The sequence below is a fragment of the Eubalaena glacialis genome, chromosome 1 (assembly GCF_028564815.1).
Source record: "Eubalaena glacialis isolate mEubGla1 chromosome 1, mEubGla1.1.hap2.+ XY, whole genome shotgun sequence".
Lineage (NCBI taxonomy): Eukaryota > Metazoa > Chordata > Mammalia > Artiodactyla > Balaenidae > Eubalaena > Eubalaena glacialis.
The window spans coordinates 126,201,275-126,224,353 of NC_083716.1; the positions used below are offsets into that span (position 1 = coordinate 126,201,275).

The 23,079-nt window shown below is 45.7% G+C and overlaps 1 protein-coding gene and 1 pseudogene across 9 annotated transcripts in view; one reads left to right on the forward strand and one right to left on the reverse strand.

Annotated features, from left to right (window-relative positions):
* MGAT5 (alpha-1,6-mannosylglycoprotein 6-beta-N-acetylglucosaminyltransferase) overlaps positions 1-23,079 on the forward strand; it is a 362,899-nt gene that overhangs the window by 115,453 nt on the left and 224,367 nt on the right. For 7 of the 9 annotated variants that reach the window (XM_061183259.1, XM_061183249.1, XM_061183268.1 and 4 more), the window contains one exon: positions 18,355-18,737. In XM_061183259.1, coding sequence (XP_061039242.1) covers positions 18,497-18,737 — 241 coding nt within the window. In that variant the 5' untranslated portion in view covers positions 18,355-18,496. The remainder of the gene's footprint in view (positions 1-18,354; positions 18,738-23,079) is intronic. The other 2 variants (XM_061183287.1, XM_061183278.1) reach the window with 1 other exon arrangement.
* On the reverse strand, positions 12,584-12,951 carry LOC133091438 (histone H3.3-like; annotated as a pseudogene).

Here is a 23,079-nt window from a genome sequence, read left to right on the forward strand (position 1 = left end):
ACATTTGAGTAGCTGGTCAATAAAAGTCTGTTCTCATTTGAATCTTAAAATGGAAGGGACTTAGATACCACCTATTTCTGCAGCTTCCTTTTAAGGGCAGACAGAACCAAATTGAGATGTTAAGTGACTCATTCAAAACTCTGTCCCCGGGGCACAGTGGTTGAGAATCTGCCTGCTAATGCAGGGGACACGGGTTCGAGCCCTGGTCTGGGAAGATCCCACATGCCGCGGAGCAACTAGGCCTGTAAGCCACAACTACTGAGCCTGCGTGTCTGGAGCCTGTGCTCCGCAACAAGAGAGGCCGCGATAGTGAGAGGCCCGCGCACCGCGATGAAGAGTGGCCCCCGCTTGCCACAACTAGAGAAAGCCCTCGCACAGAAACGAAGATCCAACACAGCCAAAAATAAATAAAAAATAAATAAAACTCTGTCCCGAGTCCTGGAACTCTGTGCCTCACGGTCTCCTTCCTCTGGTTTACAGCTACTCTCCCCAGGTCCCCAGGACTGCAGAGAAACTGGGTATCTCTCTTTCTGTGTACCCTTCCTCAAGCTTGCAGCTTGCAGTCAGTAGCTTCCAGAACTTTTATTCATCCTTTATCCCCCGATGTCTAGCCTGGAGCCTGGCATTAGTTGGAGATTAAAAAATGAGGGAAAATGAAGGGAAGAGACCCAGTTTACATCACAGGGTCTCTGAAACCTCTGGGGGGCTTCTCTCCATCTCCTGAGTCTCTGGGACCCCCTGGTGTGGTGCCCTGGAGAGAGCCCTGAGTTCGCGTGTTCTGCACGGCTGTGTGGGAGGGTTGGTGGAGGTGGCACTCGTCTCTAAGGGCAGGGACCATCTCCTGAACCTTCGCTGTCTTCTCCACAACGTGCGGAAGCACGGAGGGTACACAGCGTGCTCCTCTGTGCGTGTCTGTCTGACGGGGGTCTCTGTGCTCTAGTCAGTTTCTCTGGTTTCGTTCTGTAGAAAATACTCGAAAATGCCGCCTTAACGTCACTTTGATGGAATTGCATGAGAAAAAATACATAGTAAGAGTGTAATCTCGTTCTAAACTGGTAACATGTGTTAGCAATCTGCCGTTTTCCTCAGGATAGCCTCTGCAGTGTAAGGTATGTGTGTATTTTTATGCCGTTGCCATATACCTGGATGCGCAGCTCTAATATTTGTAATTATTTTGCTGATCACATACATTTTAGTTGTGCCTCCTCATAACCTTTGAAATGAAGTCTCCACCATGAGGCTTCACACTCAGCCCATTCTGGGTTCTCCTCCCTGTCGTGAGAGCCAAGACACCTCGTAGCAGAGATGCTTTGCTGGGTGGGAGTTGGGTCGGGATAGGAGTGGGTGTTTGCCGGATCACCTGGGAAGTTGTTTTCTTTTCTAATCCCCAAATTGAAGCCCAACTCAGGATAACTAAAGCACACTTGGGGGAGGAGGATGAGGGAGGGCTCTGCCCAGGGCTAAATATTTTGAAAATTTTCCAGATGATTATTATATATCTCCCCAGCTCCTCATTTGAAAAGAGCTGCCTTACAAGGTTGCCTTGAAATTGGGGGAAAACCCTAACACTCGGTGGAAAGCAGCTGATATTTATTAAGTGCTTATTGTCGTGGGCCGAGCAAGTGATTTAATCCCTTTGGTTTTTTGCAGACTCACTCCATTTATTCATCAGTGAGCTACCTTGGAGGTGTGAGTCTCTCTGATAGATGCTGAGGCATCCGAGAGCCATGGTTAAGCCTGATGGCCGGGGTCTTCAACAGCTCTGCCACCTGGTAGCTGTGTGGCCTCCAACAGATTGCTTGGTCGTTCATACCTCAGTTTCCCCCGCTCTAAATGGGGACCTCATCAGCTGAGAGGATGTGTACTACAGTGATAATGGCCAGCTCTTACTGCAGTGAGGATGAGGACAGCCCTGCCTTTAGAGAGTGGATAGTTGGGTAGCAACCAGGGTCCAGCAGGGAAGCACCGTGGTCAGCACATGTGACATTTGACCCCGTCTGTGCTTTTCACATCTCACCATACAGTCTTCCCTCCCTCTGCACCCCCCATCCATGCCTCATTTATCTATAAATGAGGAGCTCAGCTATATGAATTTATCGAGAAATATCCCAGAATTCTGTATCACATCTTGTTAATGAGTGACGTGGTGTAGTGTCATTATTGTGAAGATCAGTTTTGGTCAGAATCATAGAGTGACACTCCCAGGCCCTACTGAGAGGCTGCTGGCACTTATACCAAATGGCCCTAAACTATGGTCCTTTTCTGCAGTTACTTTCTGTGCTGTCATCTTCATTCACGCCCTCCTGACTTCTAAAATTCCTAATCTCTCACCACTAGAGTAGAACCAAAGGTCACCAGGAGAAACCAAATGACTAGACTTGTTACATCAATATGCTTGGCTTTATGCAAACAACTTAGGACACAGTCTGAGAGTTCTTGAGGAGAGACTGTTGTATCCTTCTGACCTACCCTCTGTCTCCCTTTTCTACTTTTAAGGATCCTTTGATGACAGTGAGCCCACCGGGATAAGCCAGGATCATCTCCCTATTTTAAGGTCATCTGATTAGCAACCTTAATTCTATCCGATACCATAATCCCCCTTTGCCATGTAATGTAACAGGTTCTGGGGATGAGAATGTGGACATATTTGGAGGACCATTATTCTATGTGCTACAGTTGTTTTGTTCCTTTTTGTTTAATTAATTACTTATAATATGTTTCAAAAAGGATTAAAATATGTAATACAGGAAGATAAAAATACATTTAAAATTAAGGGGAAACAGATGAGGCAGGGAGAAAATAAGAGGAAATTTAGAGTCAGGAATGAGGTTTAAACACAAAATAGACACCAATTTACTTCCTGGAAGGGGACCGTGATTTTGGCTTTTCCTAGCCACTCTCTTGAAGGGGGAAGCAATGTCAGTTACCTTTTACCGTGTCATTGAGTAAGATCCAACCAGTTGTCTAGATGCCCAGATGATACTAAGATGAAAGAGAACTTTCTTCTCTAGGTCCTTCTGAATACAAGAAGAATAATGAGGGAAACCTTTGCCAGGTTTGCAGTAAACCCAGAGGTATGTTTTATCTGGCCATTTCCTTTTTTACTGCTTTCTATTTTAGGTCAAATATATACATTGCTTTGAAGATTTCTTCCAAGACATGTCGTCTGGGGTCAGGCCAAATCCAGAGATTGGAAATGTCTAGAGCATCAGTTGCCATGTGATGGTTCTCATGCCCCGGGCTTTCATTCTGAATGGCGGTGATGTCCTTTTCACCATTTCTATTTTTCAAAGTCATTAAATACAATAGATATTTACATATATGATCTCCGATCCCACTTTAAGATGGAAGAGTTTGAAAGCCTGCCAGCATTTATCAAGAGCTTGCATTGTGGTTAGTAGTTCTGTACCAGCAACCCACGAAGTTCTTGGAAATGATATGTTATAAAAATATTTATTTATATCCCCAATGGACTGTTGGTTACAGACACGATGCATTAGGAACACTCAGGGCAAAGTATAAATTATTGAGCATTTTACTGATAATTCTGCCGATTTTCCTCCAGATTATCTTCCCTTCTAGCCAAAAGTTGGATTCATCTGATCAGAAATCTTTGGCATATCTTACAGTATTTTTTAAAAAATCAATATTTAGAGAAAATATTTTGACTGTGATAGTCATTTTGTCTTTTAATTTATTAGAATTAAAGACTCATACACCTGCAATGTGTTATTTGTGGAGAAGTGCTTTCAAATAGCTGCCGGAAACCACCTGTCTTATCCTGATACTTAGAAACAAAACATGGAAAACTTAGAAAATAAACTTATGGGGGATTGGAGATGCCAGTTAATCACACCCTTCTTCCCTTCTGGGTTCTGAAGTAGAGAGAATAGTAGAAGCCAGATGAAGATTACAGAACCAGCTTTATTGGAGTAAAGCTGAGTTGGAAGATGGGTCTTGGGTGCAAGACTTCTGAGCCATCCTAGATAGAAATCGACACAGTTGCCCTGGTGATTGCCAGGAAGCCTTGGGTGGACTCAGCTGGGTAGGGAAGCCCCGCCTCTTTAACTCCTGCGGGCAGGGAAAGGGGGAGTGCACCTCCTGAGGGCAGGAAACCCAGCAGGCATGCCCCGCCTCCCCGCGCCACGGCTGAGATACTGTCCTTCCTCCCCAAGAAGACCTGTGAACACTGATGAAAGAGCAGCTATAGTCCCCTCTGTGGTTCTTCCTGGGAAATGGAGCACACGTTCTGCATGAAAATGTGTCCAGAGGAAGTAAAGAGTCCTCCCTTTATAAACCATTTGATTTGTTGTTTTTAAATTCAGATACAAGAAATCCAAACATTGGGCTGTTTCCTGTCTAGTTTTGATGCTGGGGCCGGTAATTAGATTGCTGTCTGGTTTTGAATAGACGTTGGGTCCCCACGCAAAATGTATACTAATAAGACTGTAATTGTGAAATTGATTTTCTTGACCAGTCATACTTGTTTCTTACATAATTACATGCTGTGTGTTACACGCTAAATGGGTAAAAGGTAATTTGTCATTAATCATTTTGCACATGAACAAAGATGGTATCAAAATGAATGAACTTCATAAACTAATATCTTGTTTCAAAAATGAAATAGGAATTAAGAAAGGATTAGAAAGTTCCTAAGGTATGTGTGCCTATGCGTATGTGTGTGAGAGAAAGAAAGACTGTTAAAGGAGCTTGTTTGTTACAAAAGGTTGGGCAAAGTCGATGTAGAACAGTACATGGATTAAGTCATCCTTCAAATAGTTTCTTTCAGAAAGAACTTAAGTCATCTTTCAAAAATAGTTTCTTTCAGCAAAGCTTTGAAAGGCTTTCAGTGGCCATAAAGTCAGTTAGTTATATGCCCTGGAAGATATCAGAATTAGAGGCATTTCTAGAAACTTAAATATTGGTTCACATCATCTTAGGCAAAATTAAGGCCCTGATAAGGATGCTTACCTGAGTTGAAGGCTGTTTCACTTTGAAGTCATGTAGGACAATAGTCAGGATCCTTAAGCAGGTTTTCTAAACTGAGCCACTTGAGCAATTAAAAGACAACAAAAGCCCAATAACCCCCTGATGATGTCTAACTTTGAGCAGCACACAGTATATGATGGGTAGCTGCATAGAGTGATTTGTTGTATAGAGTTATTTGCTATATCGGAGTTAAAGTTGGAAGACATGGATCCAAACTGTGTCTTGGATTTTAGCAAAATGGATCAAAATCCTGCAGTTAGAAAGCATGGCCGGTTGTCTTATAAGCACTCCTAATTCACAATGATAAAACCCTGCCATCTGCAGATGTCGTTCTCATCTCAGCGGGATGCATCTTATAGTAACTCTAAGAGTGTCTATAAGACAACCGGTCTTCCTGACATGCCTCCAGTTTATTCAGAAGTAATACCAAATCATTAAGTTCTTTGCACATTAGGAAAAGGAGAAGAATTGTGCCATATTCTCCGGCACCCCCCACTGGAAAGTAGTGTCCGATTGGCCCTCATTCTTAGTATCCTGGATGAGATAAAAAACAATGTGTCTCAAAACTTTAATGTGCAAACAAGTACCTGAGGATCGCGTTCTAAATACCAGTTCTGATTCGGTTGGTCTGGGGTTGGGCCTGAGATTTCTAACAGTCTTCCAGCTCATCTCAGTGCTGCTGGTCTGCAGGCCAGGTTTTGAGTAGCAAGGTTATAGAGGTGCTGGTTACTAGCGGCATTGGTAGACATTGAGGCCATTGGTTGAGCCTCAGATAATCTCTCATCTTTGGAGCCAAATGCCAAGGAGAGGTTAATAAAAGCCCTAACAGTCCAACAAGCCCTTCCATGATGTAGAGGTCTAACAGGGCTCTGTAGTGGACTAGCTCTTCCTGAAAGACTGCCTCCTTGGGCAGGGCTTCCTGGGCATTGGTCTGAGAAGACCAGCGCATGATTCTTTAAGGAGAAAACCAGAGTGCCTTGCATGTAGATTGTCTAATAAGCCAGTTCGACTGCATTTGTCCAGAGTAGAGAGTTTATCATTTTAAATACTGGGGTAGACCATGTTTTGGATCCCACTAGAGAGGATCCATAGACATGATAGAAAGGACATCTTTCCAAGAATGTAATAGTTTTCATGTCTGCCTATGTATTCAATAAAAATACCCCTGCTTGGGCCGCACCTCAGACCAAGTTAATCAGAATCTTTAGGTGTGAGACCTGGCAGCTGTCTTTTTTTTTTAAAAAAAAAAGGAGCCCAGGAGATTCTTAAGTGTATCACGGTTGAGAGGCCTGGATTTAGGCAATCCTTAACTCTGAGGGCAGGGAACTCCCCTGAGATGCTCCATTTTAGCTTGAGATATTAATCATTTGTGTACTCCTATGGCTTGTGACCAGGTATTTGCAGTATTGGTAGAGTTGACCTTCATTTATAAATTAAGGGACAAGTAAGCATCTGATGGTTGAGTTCTTCCCTAAGAAAATTCAGACTTGGGGCATTTATGACCCAGGTTCTGCCAGAGCCTGGGCTTTGCGTGCCATGGGGATTTGCTATAACCCCATTTTAGAAGTGAAGGGAAATTCATTAAACCATTCACGTTTGATACGCCTCTGAGTGGCCACTTCTGCTGATGGTGTGTGCATGTTCGCATGTGTGTGCTCATCTTCTCACTCACCAGCTAGTTTTTATTTTATTTATTTATTGGCTGCGTTGGGTCTTCGTTGCCGCATGCAGGCTTTCTCTAGTTGCGGCGAGCGGGGGCTACTCTTCGTTGTGGTACGCGGGCTTCTCATTGCGGTGGCTTCTCTTGTTGTGGAGCACGGGCTCTAGGTGTGCGGGCTTCAGTAGTTGTGTCTCGCAGGCTCAGTAGTTGTGGCTCGTGGGCTCTAGAGCGCAGGCTCAGTAGTTGTGGCGCACGGGCTTAGTTGCTCCGTGGCATGTGGGATCTTCCTGGACCAGGGCTCGAACCCGTCTCCCCTGCATTGGCAGGCGGATTCCCAACCACTGCGCCACCAGGGAAGTCCCTGCCAGCTAGTTTTTAAAAACTTTTAACCTGCTGGTCTTTATCAGATCTCATGCTTGGAAGGCTGTCCTGTTCCTGCAGACAGTACACGCTCTTAAGCCAGCCCCAGCGTGTGCTCCTCTCCAGGTGGAGGAGTGGGGTCCTGGGGTGACGGACTTGTAGGGTTCAGGGAGCACTTGTTGAATAATGAGCTTTATCTTCAGGGCATTGTCCTACTTTTTGGAAGTAATTTTGATGATTTTTGTGACTCTGGTTTTCTTTATTACTGGGGCCATCTGGGGCCTGTTGTCATTCGTGGGTGTTTTCTACATATAAGGAGTTGCCAGAAGTCTGATCCTCAGAGGAAAAAAGTGCATTTTGTACTTACCATAAAATTCCTTTGTGGCTTTACCGTCCTTTGGCTCTGAGTGGAAGCGAATCTTTGAGTTTTTCATCCAACATCAAGGAGACCTACCTAACAAATTTACACACCATGTGATCTTTTCACAGACCATTCCTTTTTTCTTCCTAGAGAGTCATTATCGACCTGTCACAATGTGTGTTCATGGTTTCCTGGGCTGGAAGCCAGATGACAATCCTTTTCTATTTAAAACTGTCTGATGTAGCATCATCCAGCTTTTGTCTTCTCAAAGCCTTCTTCCCTGTACCTTGATTTGTAGACTAGGATCTTTGTGGAGCGGAGCGTCGAGGCCATATACTAATTAGTACATGAGGGCATAGCCAGCCCAGGCATGAACTCCTTGGTGGGTGCCAGGATAGTGTTGGCACTGAAGGATGTGGAAGAAAATGAGACTCACCTGTCAGTCAGCTTGGGACAGCGTCAGGAATCCGCCCCCCTCTCGTCTCTCTTGTGGCCTCTAGTCTTAGCTCAGGGCTCTGAGCCTGCGCATCTTCAGGGCTGGTGACTGGCTCCTGAGTTTACTTGGTTTGCTTCTCCTTGCCCTGCGATCTAGTCCTAGGGGCTGGCCTTCCCTGAGCCTCATCCTATGGGGTGGGTAAGGTCCTGCTGATGGGCTAAAGCAGTGGTTATCAACCTGGGTGCTTTTATCCTTTAGGGAACATTTGACAATGTCAGGAGACATTTATGTTGTCACAGTTGGTGGTGGCGGCTTCTAATGGCATCTATCTGTAAAGGCGTGTAGTAGCTAGAGAACAGGGATGCTGCCTAACATCCTACCACACGCAGGACAGCCCCCTGTGACAAAGAATGCTCTGGCCTCAAATGTCAATTGTGCCAAGAATCGAGACACCCTGTATTAAATGGATTTATTTCATTTTTCAGGGACCCGTGCTTTTTGTTTTGGTTTAGTCAATGTTTTCAGAATTCGTAGAGTTGCTGTGGTTTCATTTTTTTTGTTGATGGGAAATTCTGTCAACTGTGAACAACCTGTGAGCCTGGTAAATGAAACTTACAGAACATGGGAAGATTCTTATCCAGAAGTGACAGCTTCCTTCTCACTCCTTTGTCACCTTTCTCTTTTGTCCACCTGCCAATAAGGTGCACGCCTCCTGCCTGAGAGGCGGAGTCAGAATACAGTTCATCCATGTGTGTTTCCAGCTGTTTTCCCTGCCCCTCTGCTCCCCCTAGTGGTCATGGCCACACGCACAGTGACCAGAGGACAGTTGGGAGGGAGTTGAGGGTGGGATGGAATAGGGGGGGCGGGAAGGAAGGCCTGTTCTGGATACAGAGTCATTAGCCTTATTGCAGTGTTTGAAAATTTATTTAGCTGTTGATGCCAGTTATGGAGCCCTGAACCACACTTGGCAAGCAGGGTAACTGCAAGGAGGTCCTGCTTCAGCTGGGCAGGGCTGGCTGTTTCCCTTCCCCACCCACACCAAGAATGCAAGTGCAGCCTAATAAATGCAGGCTGGGCACAGGACTGTCTTGGTTTGATCACTTCAAAGGTAAAAGGGATGAGCCGATGACCCAGCAACCCCACTACTGGGCAGATACCCAGAGAAAACCGTAATTCAAAAAGACACATGCACCCCGGTGTTCATTGCAGCACAATAGCCAGGTCATGCAAGCAACCTAAATGCCCGTCGACAGACGAATGGATAAAGAAGATGTGGTACATATATACAATGGAATATTACTCAGCCATAAAAAGGAATGAAATTGGTCATTTGTAGAGACATGGATGGATCTAGAGACTGTCATACAGAGTGAAGTAAGTCAGAAAGAGAAAAACAAATATCGTATATTAACGCATATATGTGGAACCTAGAAAAATGGTACAGATGAACCGGTTTGCAGGGCAGAAGTTGAGACACAGATGTAGAGAACAAACGTATGGACACCAAGGGGGGAAAGTGGCGGGTTGGTGGGGGTGGTGGTGGGATGAATTGGGAGATTGGGATTGACATGTATACACCGATGTGTATAAAATGGATGACTAATAAGAACCTGCTGTATAAAAAATAAATAAATAAAATTCAAAAAATAAAAAAAAATAAAAGGGATGGGCCGTGTAAGACCCAGGCATCAGAAAGCAGCCACCCCCCCTCCCCCGGTCTTGAGAATAGCAAAGGTGTGTTGTTTTAGCGGGTGTCTTTTGGTTAGTGACTCAAGATAAGACTTGTTTAGGTGGTTCTAAAAAGAACAGGCCGTTTTCACTTCGAATGTGTTTTTCCTGTTTATAAAGGCCCAGAATTTGTCAGAGAACCGAGTCAGGAAAGTGGAAGAGAAGGGGCCCGTCCATACGTGTTCCAGCAGTATCCCCACCACCGTTGGTTCCTGGGCTCCTTTGCGCCACAGATTGGGAGGAGAGCTCGTGGCTAGCACAGCTGTCAAGGACTCACACCTCGTATGGGGGGCTGCTGCCGAGCGGGTCTGAGGACTGGCTTCAGTTTGGTGGCACCGAGCCGTCCAGGGAGTGAGCATCTAGCCTCGGAGCATCTTCCCAGGAATTTGGGCTTATTTCGGAAGAAAAGGCTGCTTTGCTTGTCCTTCCCTCCTGCTCAGTTTCTCCTTTTAACAACAGAAGACACCATATTTAGAGCAAGACTCCCACCCCAGCCTAGGCCATCTGCCTGCCTTGCACCAGTAATTCCGTGAATGTATGTTTTTCTTCCTTTCATCTGCTGATTCTCCCAGCTCCTCGAGGTTGGTGGGACACCGCAGTAGACTCACGGTTCCTTACTGTCACCAGACTGTGGTTTCTGGTTGGTGTTTCATATTGATAAGTCGCTTCCATTTTGAGCTTCTGCAGGCAGCTGAGAGACGCAGCTTGGTGTGGTGGAGACCAAATCGGATCAGGAAGCAGGACTTGAGTTACGGTTTGATTCTGACTCTAGTTGGAAAACATGACATTTTCGGGGCCTCAGTGTCCTTCTCGGTGAATCAAGAGTTTGTACTTGGTTATTGTGTTCCTAAGCAAGATCTCATGTAGTGTCCCAGTCTGCATGAAGGTACTTTATACATTTTAATTTATCCTACTTCCTTTTAAAGTCGATGACGAGGCCAGTGAGCTGCTCTGGTGAGCAGAGTTGGGAGTGGTGAGACGGTGTGCACGCATGTCAAGGTTAGCACGCAGTTGATTTCTGTGCCGTATTTTGCTTGCAAAATAGTGGAAGTCCAGATTCACCCTGATAGCAGACGTTAATGGCTAGTATTTTTGTTTTCACACAGTTTTCCAAGCACTCTTAAGTTGCTCTTAATGTAAGTTTGTACTGAGGCTGGAAAGAGAAGTAGTAGGAAATTGTTTCAGAGTTGAGTCATTAGCATTCTCTAAAGACTGTTATTGCTACTTATAATTAGGAGTGATCAGACAAATGTCTTTGAAACTTACAGTTTATGACTGACCCTCATCTAACATTTAATCAGAGTCTCATAGTGTTTGCTGTTGTACAGTTTTACATGAGTAGATATGTGGACCTGAATTTTATAAAACAAATAAGCAAACAAGACCACTGCCAAGCATTAATTTTCCTGAGCAAATTAGCGTAGGATTTCAAAGTTCAAACTCCACATACAGAGGTATGTGGAAGTTCTGTTGAGAATCTCTGTAGTATAAGACTTTTTCTAACCAGTTGTTTTAAGAGAAGATACTTTAAACAACGGAAACAAAATTCAAATTAAAACATTTGTGGAACCTCGGAAACGTCTCTGGGGACCCTGAAGTCCTTTGGAACACAGTTCGAAAACCAATAACTAGGATCAGTCACCCCCCTATTCACCTAGCTTAACAATGTTCTGTGGTTCTCCAACTTTCCCCATTTTACTTAGGCAGAACCTGAGACAGACTTGCCTAGGATCCCACCGATGCTGATGGCTGGGACTAGCTGTGGATCAGAGGTTTCCAGGCCTTGGATGCAGGAGTTCATTCAGTTCCCCCTCATCACCCTTCTCATCTTTTCCTGTCACCATCTCGGATACCCAGTGATGAAACCAACAGCCTCCCCCAGCGTTCCCCTCAACTTGTTTCCCCTCTCATCCCTTGTCTTGGACATCATTTTGGTCCCACAGTCACTGCCCCTTCTAGAATTATCTTCTGAAGCTGCTTTTCCTTTTTTTTTTTTTCCCTTTTAGTACCCATCTACCACCATCTCCCCTTTAGTTTAACCCCATCTAGTCAAGGGCATAATGATCCTTCACTGCTATGTGACAGATCTTAGGGTTAAAAACTCCCAAAAGGTGAGGTTAACTTACAGTCTCGGAGTGCCTGGCTTCTTTGTGGCTCACACCAGGAGGTGGCCCTGGAGGTCACTGCTCATTTGTGTTTCATCATCTCATCCCCATCATCCTGTTTTTTCATCTGGCAAACACATAATGACCGTCCCCAGTGTGCAAGGCAGTCCCATTCCTGGCACTTCCTGTCTTTAGAGAGCTTACGGAGAAATGAAAGAAAAGATCATCCGACAGAGCAGTAGGTAAGCTCTTTAGAAAGAGCACGTACTGCTGGGAGTGCTCCAAGGAGGATGAGCCCTCCTCAGTCCAGGGAGCCAGGGGAGGTGTTAGGCAGGATGTGGGGTTCAGTTGTGAGACAGCGGTGGGGTTTCCAAGGCAACGTGGATGAGCACAGCAGACTCAGGATTTCTTTCTTTCTTTTTTATAGTTTAACGTATTTTAATAGCAAACTTACAGGAACAGCACAGAAGACAGACAACATTAAAAATATGTACCTGCATGTAGGACACCTCAGTTAGAAAAGTATAGTGAATGGATGGAATCCACTGTATGATAAAAATGCTACAAACACCATTTAGTTTCAGTCAATAAGAAATTTACCTGTTTTAAAAAAAAATCCAAATGCTGGCACTGTCCAGAAAAATTTAACAGGTTTATTTATCATTGTTACAAGGTTGAACTGCTGAAACTTGTTCGCGGAAACATTCTGACTTGCATTAATGCTTCATGTCCCTGCATTGATATTAAAAATTCACACACACATGAAAATGGAAAAACTACCAGTACCTGATTTCTGTCGCCCCCTGTTTTTCCACTTACAGTCATATACTTAGGTACCTTTTGACCCCGTGGGAAAAAAATATTTAACGTTCAGAACCACCAATAGCAGGAAGAAGAGAATATATTTTTTTAAAGAATGAAATGTTTCCCGTCAGAGTGGATTCTTAAGCACATTCTCCATGTATGCGGCGCGCTAGCTGGATGTCTTTTGGCATAATTGCTGCACATTTGGCATGGATAGCTCCTAGGTTGGTGTCTTCAAAAAGGCCAGCCAGAGAGGCCTCGCCTGCCTCCTGCAAAGCACCAAGAGCTGTACTCTGGAAGCGCAGATCTGCTTTGAAGTCCTGAGCAACTTTCCGCGCCGGACGCTGGAAGGGGAGTTTGCGAATCAGCAGGGCCTGTGACGGTGAGGCTTCTTCACCCCTCCAGTAGAGGGCGCACTCTTGCGAGCGGCTTTCGTACCCAGTCGCTTCCTTGGTGCTTTACCAACGGTGGATGTGCGGGCAGTCGGCTCTGTACGAGCCAGGGTGTATACAGACCTCCTCCCTTACCCTCTTCCCCTTTGGCTGGAGCTCGGCGAGCTAGACTAGGCGGCGCTGGCGTTGGAGAGCGACCACCGCACGGCGGCGGCTGCGAACGCAATTAGGATTTCTTGAATGTTGCTGCCGAGGGTGAGGCGAGAGCTAGGCCCTGACAGCCACCATCTAAAGACAGGTGGGAAGATGGGTGGTCCGTAGTAGGACAGCAGAGGTGTGTGAATGACTGAGTTCAAGCAGTGCTAGCCATGGGAATGTGGGGCCGGCAAGCTGTGTCGAGGTTGTCCTGTGGGCAGTGAGGAAAAGATCACATCTCTCTGGTTGGGGCTGACATCGCTCCTGAAGGGACGGACATTTCCAGCCTCATCCGTCCTCCGACGACACAGGTCCTGATGTAAGAAGTGGTCCTCCAAGGATGGTGGATGGGTCTCTGAAGGAACTTCTTCACTGCTTCATCAGTCTGGCTTTGACCCCATTGGTATGGGGCTGTTTTTGAGAGCGTCCTCAAGTGGTTTGATAAATTGGCATCTGGCAGGCAAAGCAGGTCTTGCCTCAGAGGGTGGCCCGGGAGGTTGATCCGGAGCTGGGAAGGGCAGCTGTGTCTGGTAAACGGGGTGGCACATTTCTCTGCGTAATTTCCTTCTGGTGCTGGGCCTGTGGTCAGCCCTTAGTAAGTGCACAACCTTACCTCGGCTCTGCTGTGGGCAGTGGGGGAAGGGTGGCTCCTCACTGGGGCCACAGTGTGCCCCCGAGGCTTATCTGCCTGTCTCCAAGTTCAGCGTCTCCTCCTACCCCAACTTGGGAGGTGGGCTTGCTTGCTTGCTTTGTTTTTCATAACAGCTTTATTGAGATATGTTTCACATATCATCCAATTCTCCCATTTAAAGTATATAATTCAGTGTTTTTTTTTTTTTTAGAATATCCACAGAATTGTGCGTCCATCACCACAGTCCATTTTCGAACATTTTCATTACCACCCAGAATAAACCTGGCAGGCCTTAGTTGTCACCTCCCAGTTCCCCCATCCTCTCAAGCCCTAAGAAACTACTCTTGTAAGTTCTACTTCTAGAGATGTGCCTATTCGAGACATTTCATATAAATGGAATCATACAATATGTGGTGTTTTGTGACTGCCTTTTTGCCTTTTTTCGCTTAGCATGATGTTTCCAGGGACCGTCCATGTTGTAGCATGTATCAGTGCTTCATTTCTTTTTATTGACGAATAGAACTCCGTTGTATGGGTTTGCCCCATTTTGGTCATCTACTTGTCAGTTGATGACCATTTGGGTTGTTTCATTTTTTGTCTATTATGAATAATGTTGCTGTGAACGTTCATGTATAAGTTCTTGTGTGGACACATGCTTTTATTTCTTTCGGGAGAATTCCTAGGAGTGGAGTTAGCTGGGTCATATGATAACTGTCTGTTTAATCATTTGAGGAAGTGCCAGACGGTTGTCCACACCGGCTGCACCATTGTACAGTCCCACCCACAGGATATATAGGGTTCTCATGTCTCTGTATCCTCACCAACACTTGTTCTTATCTGTCTTGTGTGATTATAGCCATCCTGATGGATGGGAATTGGTATCATTGTGCTTCTGATTTGCGTTTCCCTAATGGCTAATGATGTTGAGTGTCTTTTCATATACTTTTATTTTTGAAATTAAGGTGCATTTCCTTGCCCCAGATCTTTGATCACATTTTGTTGAGGAGTGAATGGGAAGGGAGGAAGTGCTCGCTGCTCACAAGTACAAGAATAGAGGAGATGCATATTAGGGTGGTTAGTGGCCGTGATGAATCTAGAAGCTTAACATATTAGGAACAGACTCGGTACAAACTTCTTTCTGGACGAGGATAGATGAAACCATGGCCCTGGGCTGTCACTACTCTGGTTGGCAACAAGACCTTTTGAGATATACTGTGTAGCCCTTTTTGTGCCTTACTGAATCCAGTTTGGGAGAGGATCCAGCTGTTTGTTAGGAGATCAGGAGGCAGGCAGATTTTTAGCCCGACTGACAACATTTTGATGGCTATTGTTCTGTGGCCTCTTGATTAATATCATGGCCATGACTGATAATTATCATTAAGTCCCTTCATGGCACCAACACCCTCTGGTATGGATTGCTGTCCTATTATTGTCCTGTTACTGTTGCAGTTAGGGATGTCTCCCTAATGATGATTTTGAAAAGTCTTTTTAAATTCTTTCTTTCTAGTAGGAATTGTAGAGATGGATTCCAATTTAATTCTGTGTGTGTGTGCTGATAGAGATGCTGTTATTTCAAACTCTGGATTCCATTGGAGAAAGGAATATTTCTGGCAGTTCTGTAGTCACTTAAAATCTGGGCCCTCAACAGTCAGAACTGTGCTCTGAACTTAGAGATTTTCACTCCAAATTTTTATGTCTCTGAGCTGGAAAAATTTAACCACGACTGGGTTTCTTGACCATCCTTTTGCCCCTCAAATGCACCACCTGGGTGACTGTCCCCAAGGCCAAGGCAGAGAAGCGCGCCACCTTGTACTGGGTCCTTGCTCAGATCTTGAGCCTGGTCTTTCCTTTGCTTAAACTTTGCAGCCTTGAGCAGCTTCTTCAGGGGGGTTCATCGAGGAAGCGGAGCAGGGCTTCCTGTCTGAAAGCTGACAGGTAATTCCTGTCTGCACGTGCAGCTGTCTCCTAAAATAACAAAAGAAAATTACCAGAGACTGTCTTTCTTGGTACAGCACCTCGTTTACTTGCTCTGGGAAAATCCCTTCAGCCCTGGGGTGACATCGGCTAACTGGTGTGGGTTATCGAAAAGGAAGTGCAGACATTTCCTGGGGAACTAAGGGCAGTGCCGGTTAGAGGGGTGGCTTTTAAAGCGTCAGCCCCTTGAGGGTGGGAGCCCTGTCTTGTTCCCAGTTCAGTCCCCAGGGCCTGATGACAACAAGTGGGTCCTTGCTCAGTGTATCCTTGTAGAAGGAGTGGATGGCAGGTGCCTTTCACCTGGCCCACGTTAGAGGGGCTGAATGAAGTGCCACAGTGCCTGGGTGACAAGCTCATTCAGTCAACAGGTATCTTATTTGTACCCCTTGGGCCACTTTCTGTCTCTGAGAACATAAGCGGGGGAGTCTCTTAAAGGATGTCATGGATCCTACACAGAAACTGGTAAAAAAGCAAGGTAGACAGACAAGTGTTTTACAACTTCAGACTGGGGAGGAACATCACAGTGGAGAGCAATGGGCCAGAGGAACTTATGTGCTAAAGGGGGGGCTAGAGGGAGCCCCCGCCGCATTGATTGCCAGTGCGGTGGTGTGGCATCGTGACGGCATCCGTCTGCCTGCATCCAGGGCTCTCAAACTTGAGTGGTCATCAAAATCGCCTGGACGGGCTTCCCTGGTGGCGCAGTGGTTAAGAATCCACCTGCCAATGCAGGGGACACAGGTTCAAGCCCTGGTCCGGGAGGATCCCACATGCCGCGGAGCAACTAAGCCCGTGAGCCACAACTACTGAGCCTGTGCCCTAGAGCCCGCGAGCCACAACTACTGAGCCCACATGCCACAACTACTGAGCCCACATGCCACAACTGCTGAAGCCCGTGCGCCTAGAGCCCGTGCTCTGCAACAAGAGAAGCCACCACAATGAGAAGCCCATGCACCGCAACTAAGAGCAGCCCCGGCTCGCCGCAACTAGAGAAAGCCCGCACGCAGCAACGAAGACCCAACACAGCCAAAAAGACAACAACAAAAAATCTCCTGGATGGCTGATTGAAACACAGGATGCTGGACACCCCTCCCCGCCACCGCCCTCAGTTGCTGATTCAGTTGGTCTGGGGTGGGGCCTGAGGATTGGCATCTCTCACTGATGCTCCTGCTGTTGCTGAGTTAGGGACCACACGTTGAGAACCACTGGCCTAGAATTCAGCAGTTGGTAAACTTTTTCTGTTAAGGGCCAAGAGTGAATGTTCTAGGCTTTTGAGCTACGTAAGATTTCAGTCACATATTCTTTGTTGCTTTTCACAGCCCTTTAAGCATGTACAGACCATTCTTGGTCATAAAGAAACTGGGGAGGAAGGATGGCCTAGGAAGGTAGGGTGTGGTTTACTGACTCCTGGGCTGGCTTATCCCTAGATTATTCCTCCTCTGCCACGTAGCTGGCTGACCTTTGCCAAGTTAATCTCCCTGTGTCCTTGTTTTTTCATCTATAAAACAGACATGATAATATTAATAGTTCTTACCGTATAGGACTCTTTCAAGAATTCAGTGAACTAAGGCACAGACAGCATCTATCACAGTGCCTGGGACATGACTAGAATTTATTTATCATTTACTATCAGTAGAGGTACTACCAGGTACTGATGCCTCTGTTGGTAGGCGAGGAAAAGAGTGAGAGAGGAAGACCAACACAGATCCGCTGCACTGCAGACGCTGAAAGCTAATTGTCCCAGGATCCCATTGTCATTTCTTCTTAGGCTGCTTAGGAAGAAGAATCCTTTGATCTGAAACATAGGCACACTCTGAATACCTCCTGGGTTAGTCCCTCGTAGGAGGTCATGCTCAGCCTTTGCTTAAAAAACGGTGCCATTTTTTGTCCAGCCCGTGCTGGTACCAGGTAGGATCTGGCTGCATTTGTATCGAAACGATGGCTTTTAACCTCGCATTTTGTCCCATGGTGTGAGTGAAAATGAGAACCACAAAAAAGCAGGGCATCGCGTGCCCCGCATTTCCTGTGCTGAAGTGTGCAAGTGAGGAGTGCGGTGCAGCTTTCACTCGTGGTAGCACGGAAAGAGAGCTGGGTACCCCTGGCATAGCCTCTCTGTGCTGGTGCCTAGGGCGCGGCCACCTGGCGGCCCCGAGGCATTCAGCCCAGCTGTGGACACTGCTACTGAAAGCTGGCCGTGCTTAAGTAATACGGGGGGCTCTCTCCCCTTTCCTTGTCTGATTACCCGCCAGGGGCATCCACTTTCTGACTCACCTCTCCAGCTGCGGGCTCTAATCCTTGCTAGAGCACATAATGATGACTTTGTAAGTTCAAGTTTCAGAGGCACAGAAGTGCCCGGTGGTGATAGGACTCCACCCTCCACTTGGGTTTTTGCTGACATTTAGTGAAATCTCCTTCCATCTCCTCCCCACCTTGCAGAACAAGCTTCCTGTTTTGAACTTGGTCCAGACTGGAACAGCCCCGCTACACCTGTGAACACGTGCAGGCACACATTTCCCCCCTCCGTATTTGTACAGCTTTTCGTCGCCCAGCCAGATTTCCCCTCTCCGTTTACAGATCCCAAATCATAACATAAGATAGGGAACTGGCGGATTAAGAAAAAAGGAAGTTCACATTTTAGAGCTATTTGGGTGAAAACAAGGCTCTGGTTTATTTCACTGTGTTTTGCCACAACGACTCTGCTAACTTTCCCCCTTCTTCACAGCAGGATGGAAACGAGGAAAGGAAATCGGCTGACGCAGGAGCCCGAGTGAGACGAAGAAACCCACAAGCCCAGCCTACACCATGAACTTGTGTCTCCTTTCCACACTGTAAGAGCCCAGGGCAGGTGAAGTTGCCGGAGAGCAATGGCTCTCTTTACTCCGTGGAAGCTGTCCTCTCAGAAGCTGGGCTTTTTCCTCGTGACTTTTGGCTTTATTTGGGGTATGATGCTCTTGCATTTTACCATCCAGCAGAGAACTCAGCCCGAGAGCAGCTCCATGCTTCGGGAACAGATCCTGGACCTCAGCAAGAGGTACATCAAGGCGCTGGCAGAAGAAAACAGAAATGTGGTGGATGGGCCCTACGCGGGGGTCATGACAGCTTACGGTAAGCACTGCACTGCCGGGGCTCCTCCGTCGAGTGTGGCTTTGCCTCCAAGGGACCCCAGAGGCTCTCAGACTTGGTCATGGATTGAGTATATCCCTCGCCATTACCTTCATGGCGATAAACTGCACACACAGGGACGCTTTTAGAAAGTTAAAGCTACGCCCTTTGGGAGATTCTGACCTCTTGCACACGCTGACACTTTAGCGCCAGGAGCAGCGGGGCTTCCCGGTTAGCGCTCTGTTGGTTGTATCTGCAGCTGCCTCCTCCTCGCTGGACACATTGCTGGACGGCATGATCTCATCTGGGGGCATGATCAGGGAATGTAGAAAAATCTTCTCATTATCGTTCCCTAAACAAACCTTAATTAGGACTGGTGGGGGTGAGGTAAGGAGGGTGGGGGAAGAATGTTCTACGGACGCCAAGAAACTCAGAGCCGAACGTGTGCCTCTCCCTCTGGCCAGTATGCAGGGACATCAGGGCTTACGTGCTGACTGATAGTTTTAACCTTTGGCTTCCTCAGAGTTTACCACTGTTGTGTCTTGCTCTTGTCTCCGGTTGCCCTCGCTTTGAAAGAAATCTTTTTGTACTCGTTGCTTTTTTTGTCAGGTGCTTGAAATCCGTTTTGAAATGAGGTTGAGTGAAAAAAAATACACATATGGAGTATTACTTATTTTTCTTTCAGCAAAAGTTAGGCTTAATATAGAAAAGTTGGAAGCTGTAGACAAGCAAAAAAAAAAAAAATCAAGAAGAAAAAGGAAAATCACATATAGATCTACTACTGTAGAAAGTAATCACAATTAACATCTCAGTGTCTATCTTTCTGATGTATATGTGTATACACACATAATATATATATACACACAAACATATGTATATATATGTTTGTGTAAATAAAATATTTACAAAAACATACACACACAAATACAAAATGAAAATTGCAAATGAAATTTGGATCAGACTGTATTTTGGAGAATCCAAGTCCCAGCCCTCCTTGTGGTCACCGAGTATTGGAGTGGACTTGATCCACAGAAGATGACCTCGGTTACTGTGCAGTGACAGTTCGGGTCATTGAATGGAGACTTCGGTGGCCTCACGGTTTGAGATCTGAGGTATACTATAAATCAGATAGAAGAGTGGAGTTGGGCGAGGTGGGAAAGTTCGATGTTCTACTTTGTGACCCATTCAAGGTCTTTGAAGTATGTAGAGGTCAAATGATGATTCCTGAAAATGTGTAGCCACAGGTTGAAGCTTGAGTTTAAACATAGGAAATCATGCTCAATGTTACATATACATTTTTTCTTTTCAAAAGGATCCAGGAAACTTGGGTTATTTTTAAATTATATATATATATAATTAATTAATTTAATTTTATAAATATATAGATATAAAAATTATATACATACATATATTTTTTTTGGTAAGGAGAAAATGGTTGCTTTTAACATACAATGTGGCCATTCTTTTTCAGTGCCTACCATTTGAATGATCACACAGTCTGCTTTTAATCTATTCCTTCAAGATTTGTAGGCACTGGTTTTTAATATGTCTAAATAAAATATCACCTTTGTCGATCTAATGGATCAAAAAATGAGACTTCTTTGAGAGCTGACCTTGAAAAACAGCTAGGTAGTTTTTCAGAGGGTGCGTTTTAAATTACTCATTGACTTCGATCTTCTGTAATAATTCCCAAATATTATAGGTAAACCGCCAGAAAAAGACAAAGCAAATTGTCATCGTTGGTGTTACCAGTGGGTTACAAGTAAATGTCACAAGTAAAACAGATGCCGTTTTTCAGTTTCTGGTTCAGTGCATTCCACATGACACATTTGGAGGGAAAGAGGTCTAGTCCTGTAGTAACTTCCTCCTTCTGTTTTTCTCGGTCTCTCTCAAACCTTTACCGTGGGAATTAAGAAGCCACATGAATGGTAAATTTATAGACTTTATTTTTTCTAGTTGTTTCGACCAGTTTTATTTCTTGGGTACTGCTAAGCATCTCGCAGGGTGGGTTTCCTCCACACTCTAAAGAGCAATGATCTGGTGGTGTTAGCTTTTCAGCCTGACCGAGACAGTATGTTTTTTAGAAAGATATCAAAAACCCCAGAGTAGTCTGTTAGAATATGAACCACTGTATATGCTTGTAATCATAGGACTTTGGAGCTCAGAGAAACTACAGAAATTTATTTCAACTTCCTCCGTTTACAGGCGAACCTTAGCAAAATAATTCTTCTCCTCAAAAACAACAAAGAAACAACCAAACGGCCCCATCGGCAAGTCTAACGTATTTTTCTTGTTCATCTAATCAACTCGACATGCCAATCAAAGTGGTCTTTGGAGCTGAGTTTCGGGAATTTAATTGGACTGTGCATTAGTGCTTGAGGTTTGGGGATCATCATGCGATGAAATCTTACCCAGACATAGGTTCTCATCTCAGCACTATTGATGTTTGGAGCCGGATAATTCTATGTGTGGGGGACTGCTTGTACCTTGTAGGATGTTTAGCAGCATCTCTGGTGTCTCTACCCACTAGATGCCAGTAGCATCAAAAATGTCTCCGGGCTTGGGGGGCAAAATTTCCCTCCTCCCCACCTTGGAGAACCACTGCACGAAGCCTGGAAACAGCAAACCCCATCTAACAGCATCTTCTTATGGAAGTCCTTAAGCAGATAACTGGATTTTATTGTTTAAAATTTGCCAGGCTAGTTCTCCCTGGTTCTCAGCTCTGGGTATCAACAACTGGGATTGAGCCAGATGGTATAGTCCAGAGCCAGTCCTGGAAAGCTGGAGAGCCATTCTGATGATGTGTGCTTCCCCTGGAATCCATCACTAGCAGTTGTGGGCATGTCAGTTGCCAGGCAGCGCTGGTGGGTGATGTTATGTGTCAGATGGAGGTATGGAGACTGCCGGCTGTACAGTGGTTTAACTGGGCTGGTGGAGTGGGGATGAGGGTACGTGAGCCATTGGTTTGCAGTCTCTTTTTCTGCCACAGATGCAGCCCAGGTACAGAGCACTGCCTGGATGTCTGCTGTGGAACAGTGAAGAGCTTAACCCTCTGTGGCTGAGACCTGTGTCTGGTTTGAATGAATCCAGTTAATAGACCAAAAAAAAAAAAAACCTCTTCCTTCTCCCATCCCATATTGGTATAATCAGAGGCTCTTAATGTGCTACAAATTTGTCTTAAGTAGCTGTGGCAGGTGTTTGAAGAATCGTAGTAGCTGATTTTAGTTTAAAATTCCTGACTTGAGATGCTAGAGCAGAAGTGTTCAGCAAACCATGACCTGTGGGTCATATTTGGAGCTCTGCCTGTCTGTGTAAATAAAGTTTCATTGAAACACAAACACTGCCGTTTGTTTATAACAACTGTAATAACAGAGAAACATGACAGTACCAGTATTTATTTCACATAACATCTAAAGTGTGCTGACTCCATCTTTCAGTAGTCTCCATAGTTCATTCTAAAACACTCGTGCGATCGTGTCCCTCCTTGACTCAACAATTTCCCAGGACTCCCATGGCCTTGGGCCGGACCCTCCTGTTTTCGTATGGGTTTGGAACCCAGCACCCCGTTGTTTATGTGTTGTCTGTGGCTGCTTTTGTGCTACAATCCCAGAGCTGGGTAGTTGCCGCAGAGAGCGCAAAGCCTAAGATGTTTACTCTCTGGTCCTTTGCCAAAAATGTTTGTCAGTCTCTGACATGCAGTTGCTGTTGGTTGTTCGTTTGACTAGTCCTTAAACAACAGTAGAAGAACTTTCAAATGGTATCCCCCCCTCCTCCATCCTCGTTCTGGTGATTTGAAGAGAGACTTCTGACTTTCTTTTGGGATATGGTCATTCAGAAGTAGTGCCTGGAAGGTATCCCGGGCAGCCCGTGTGAAACAGTCGCAGCATTCATTCCTGGGGTCTGGAGGGCGTTTCTGGGCGCTTCTCTGTCACTGGGGAGAGGAACATGTGGAGCCAGAGCCGTCTGTAGCTCAGCCTCCGCTGCATCTCCCAGGCCCGCGTGGCAGGGCCATGCCTGTCTGTGATTTCTTGCGAGTTGCGTCACGAATGGTGTCACTCGCCCAGTCAATGCTGTGCTTGTTTCTAGGGTGAATTGATCTCTGTCTCCAATGGCCTGACCCAAATTCTGATGCCCAGTGATCACCTCTTATCTAACAGGCCAGGCCTGGTCCACTTGTGTTCTCAAAGTAGCAGGAATAGAAATCTAGGGTGATGAGAGACACCCCTCCCCCACCCAGGGATACATCCACATCTTATTAACCTTGACTTTTCTCACCTACTTGATTCTCTGGGCACTGGGACGCTCTGCCCTGGAGTGGTCACCAGCTCAGGCTGAAGCAGCTATG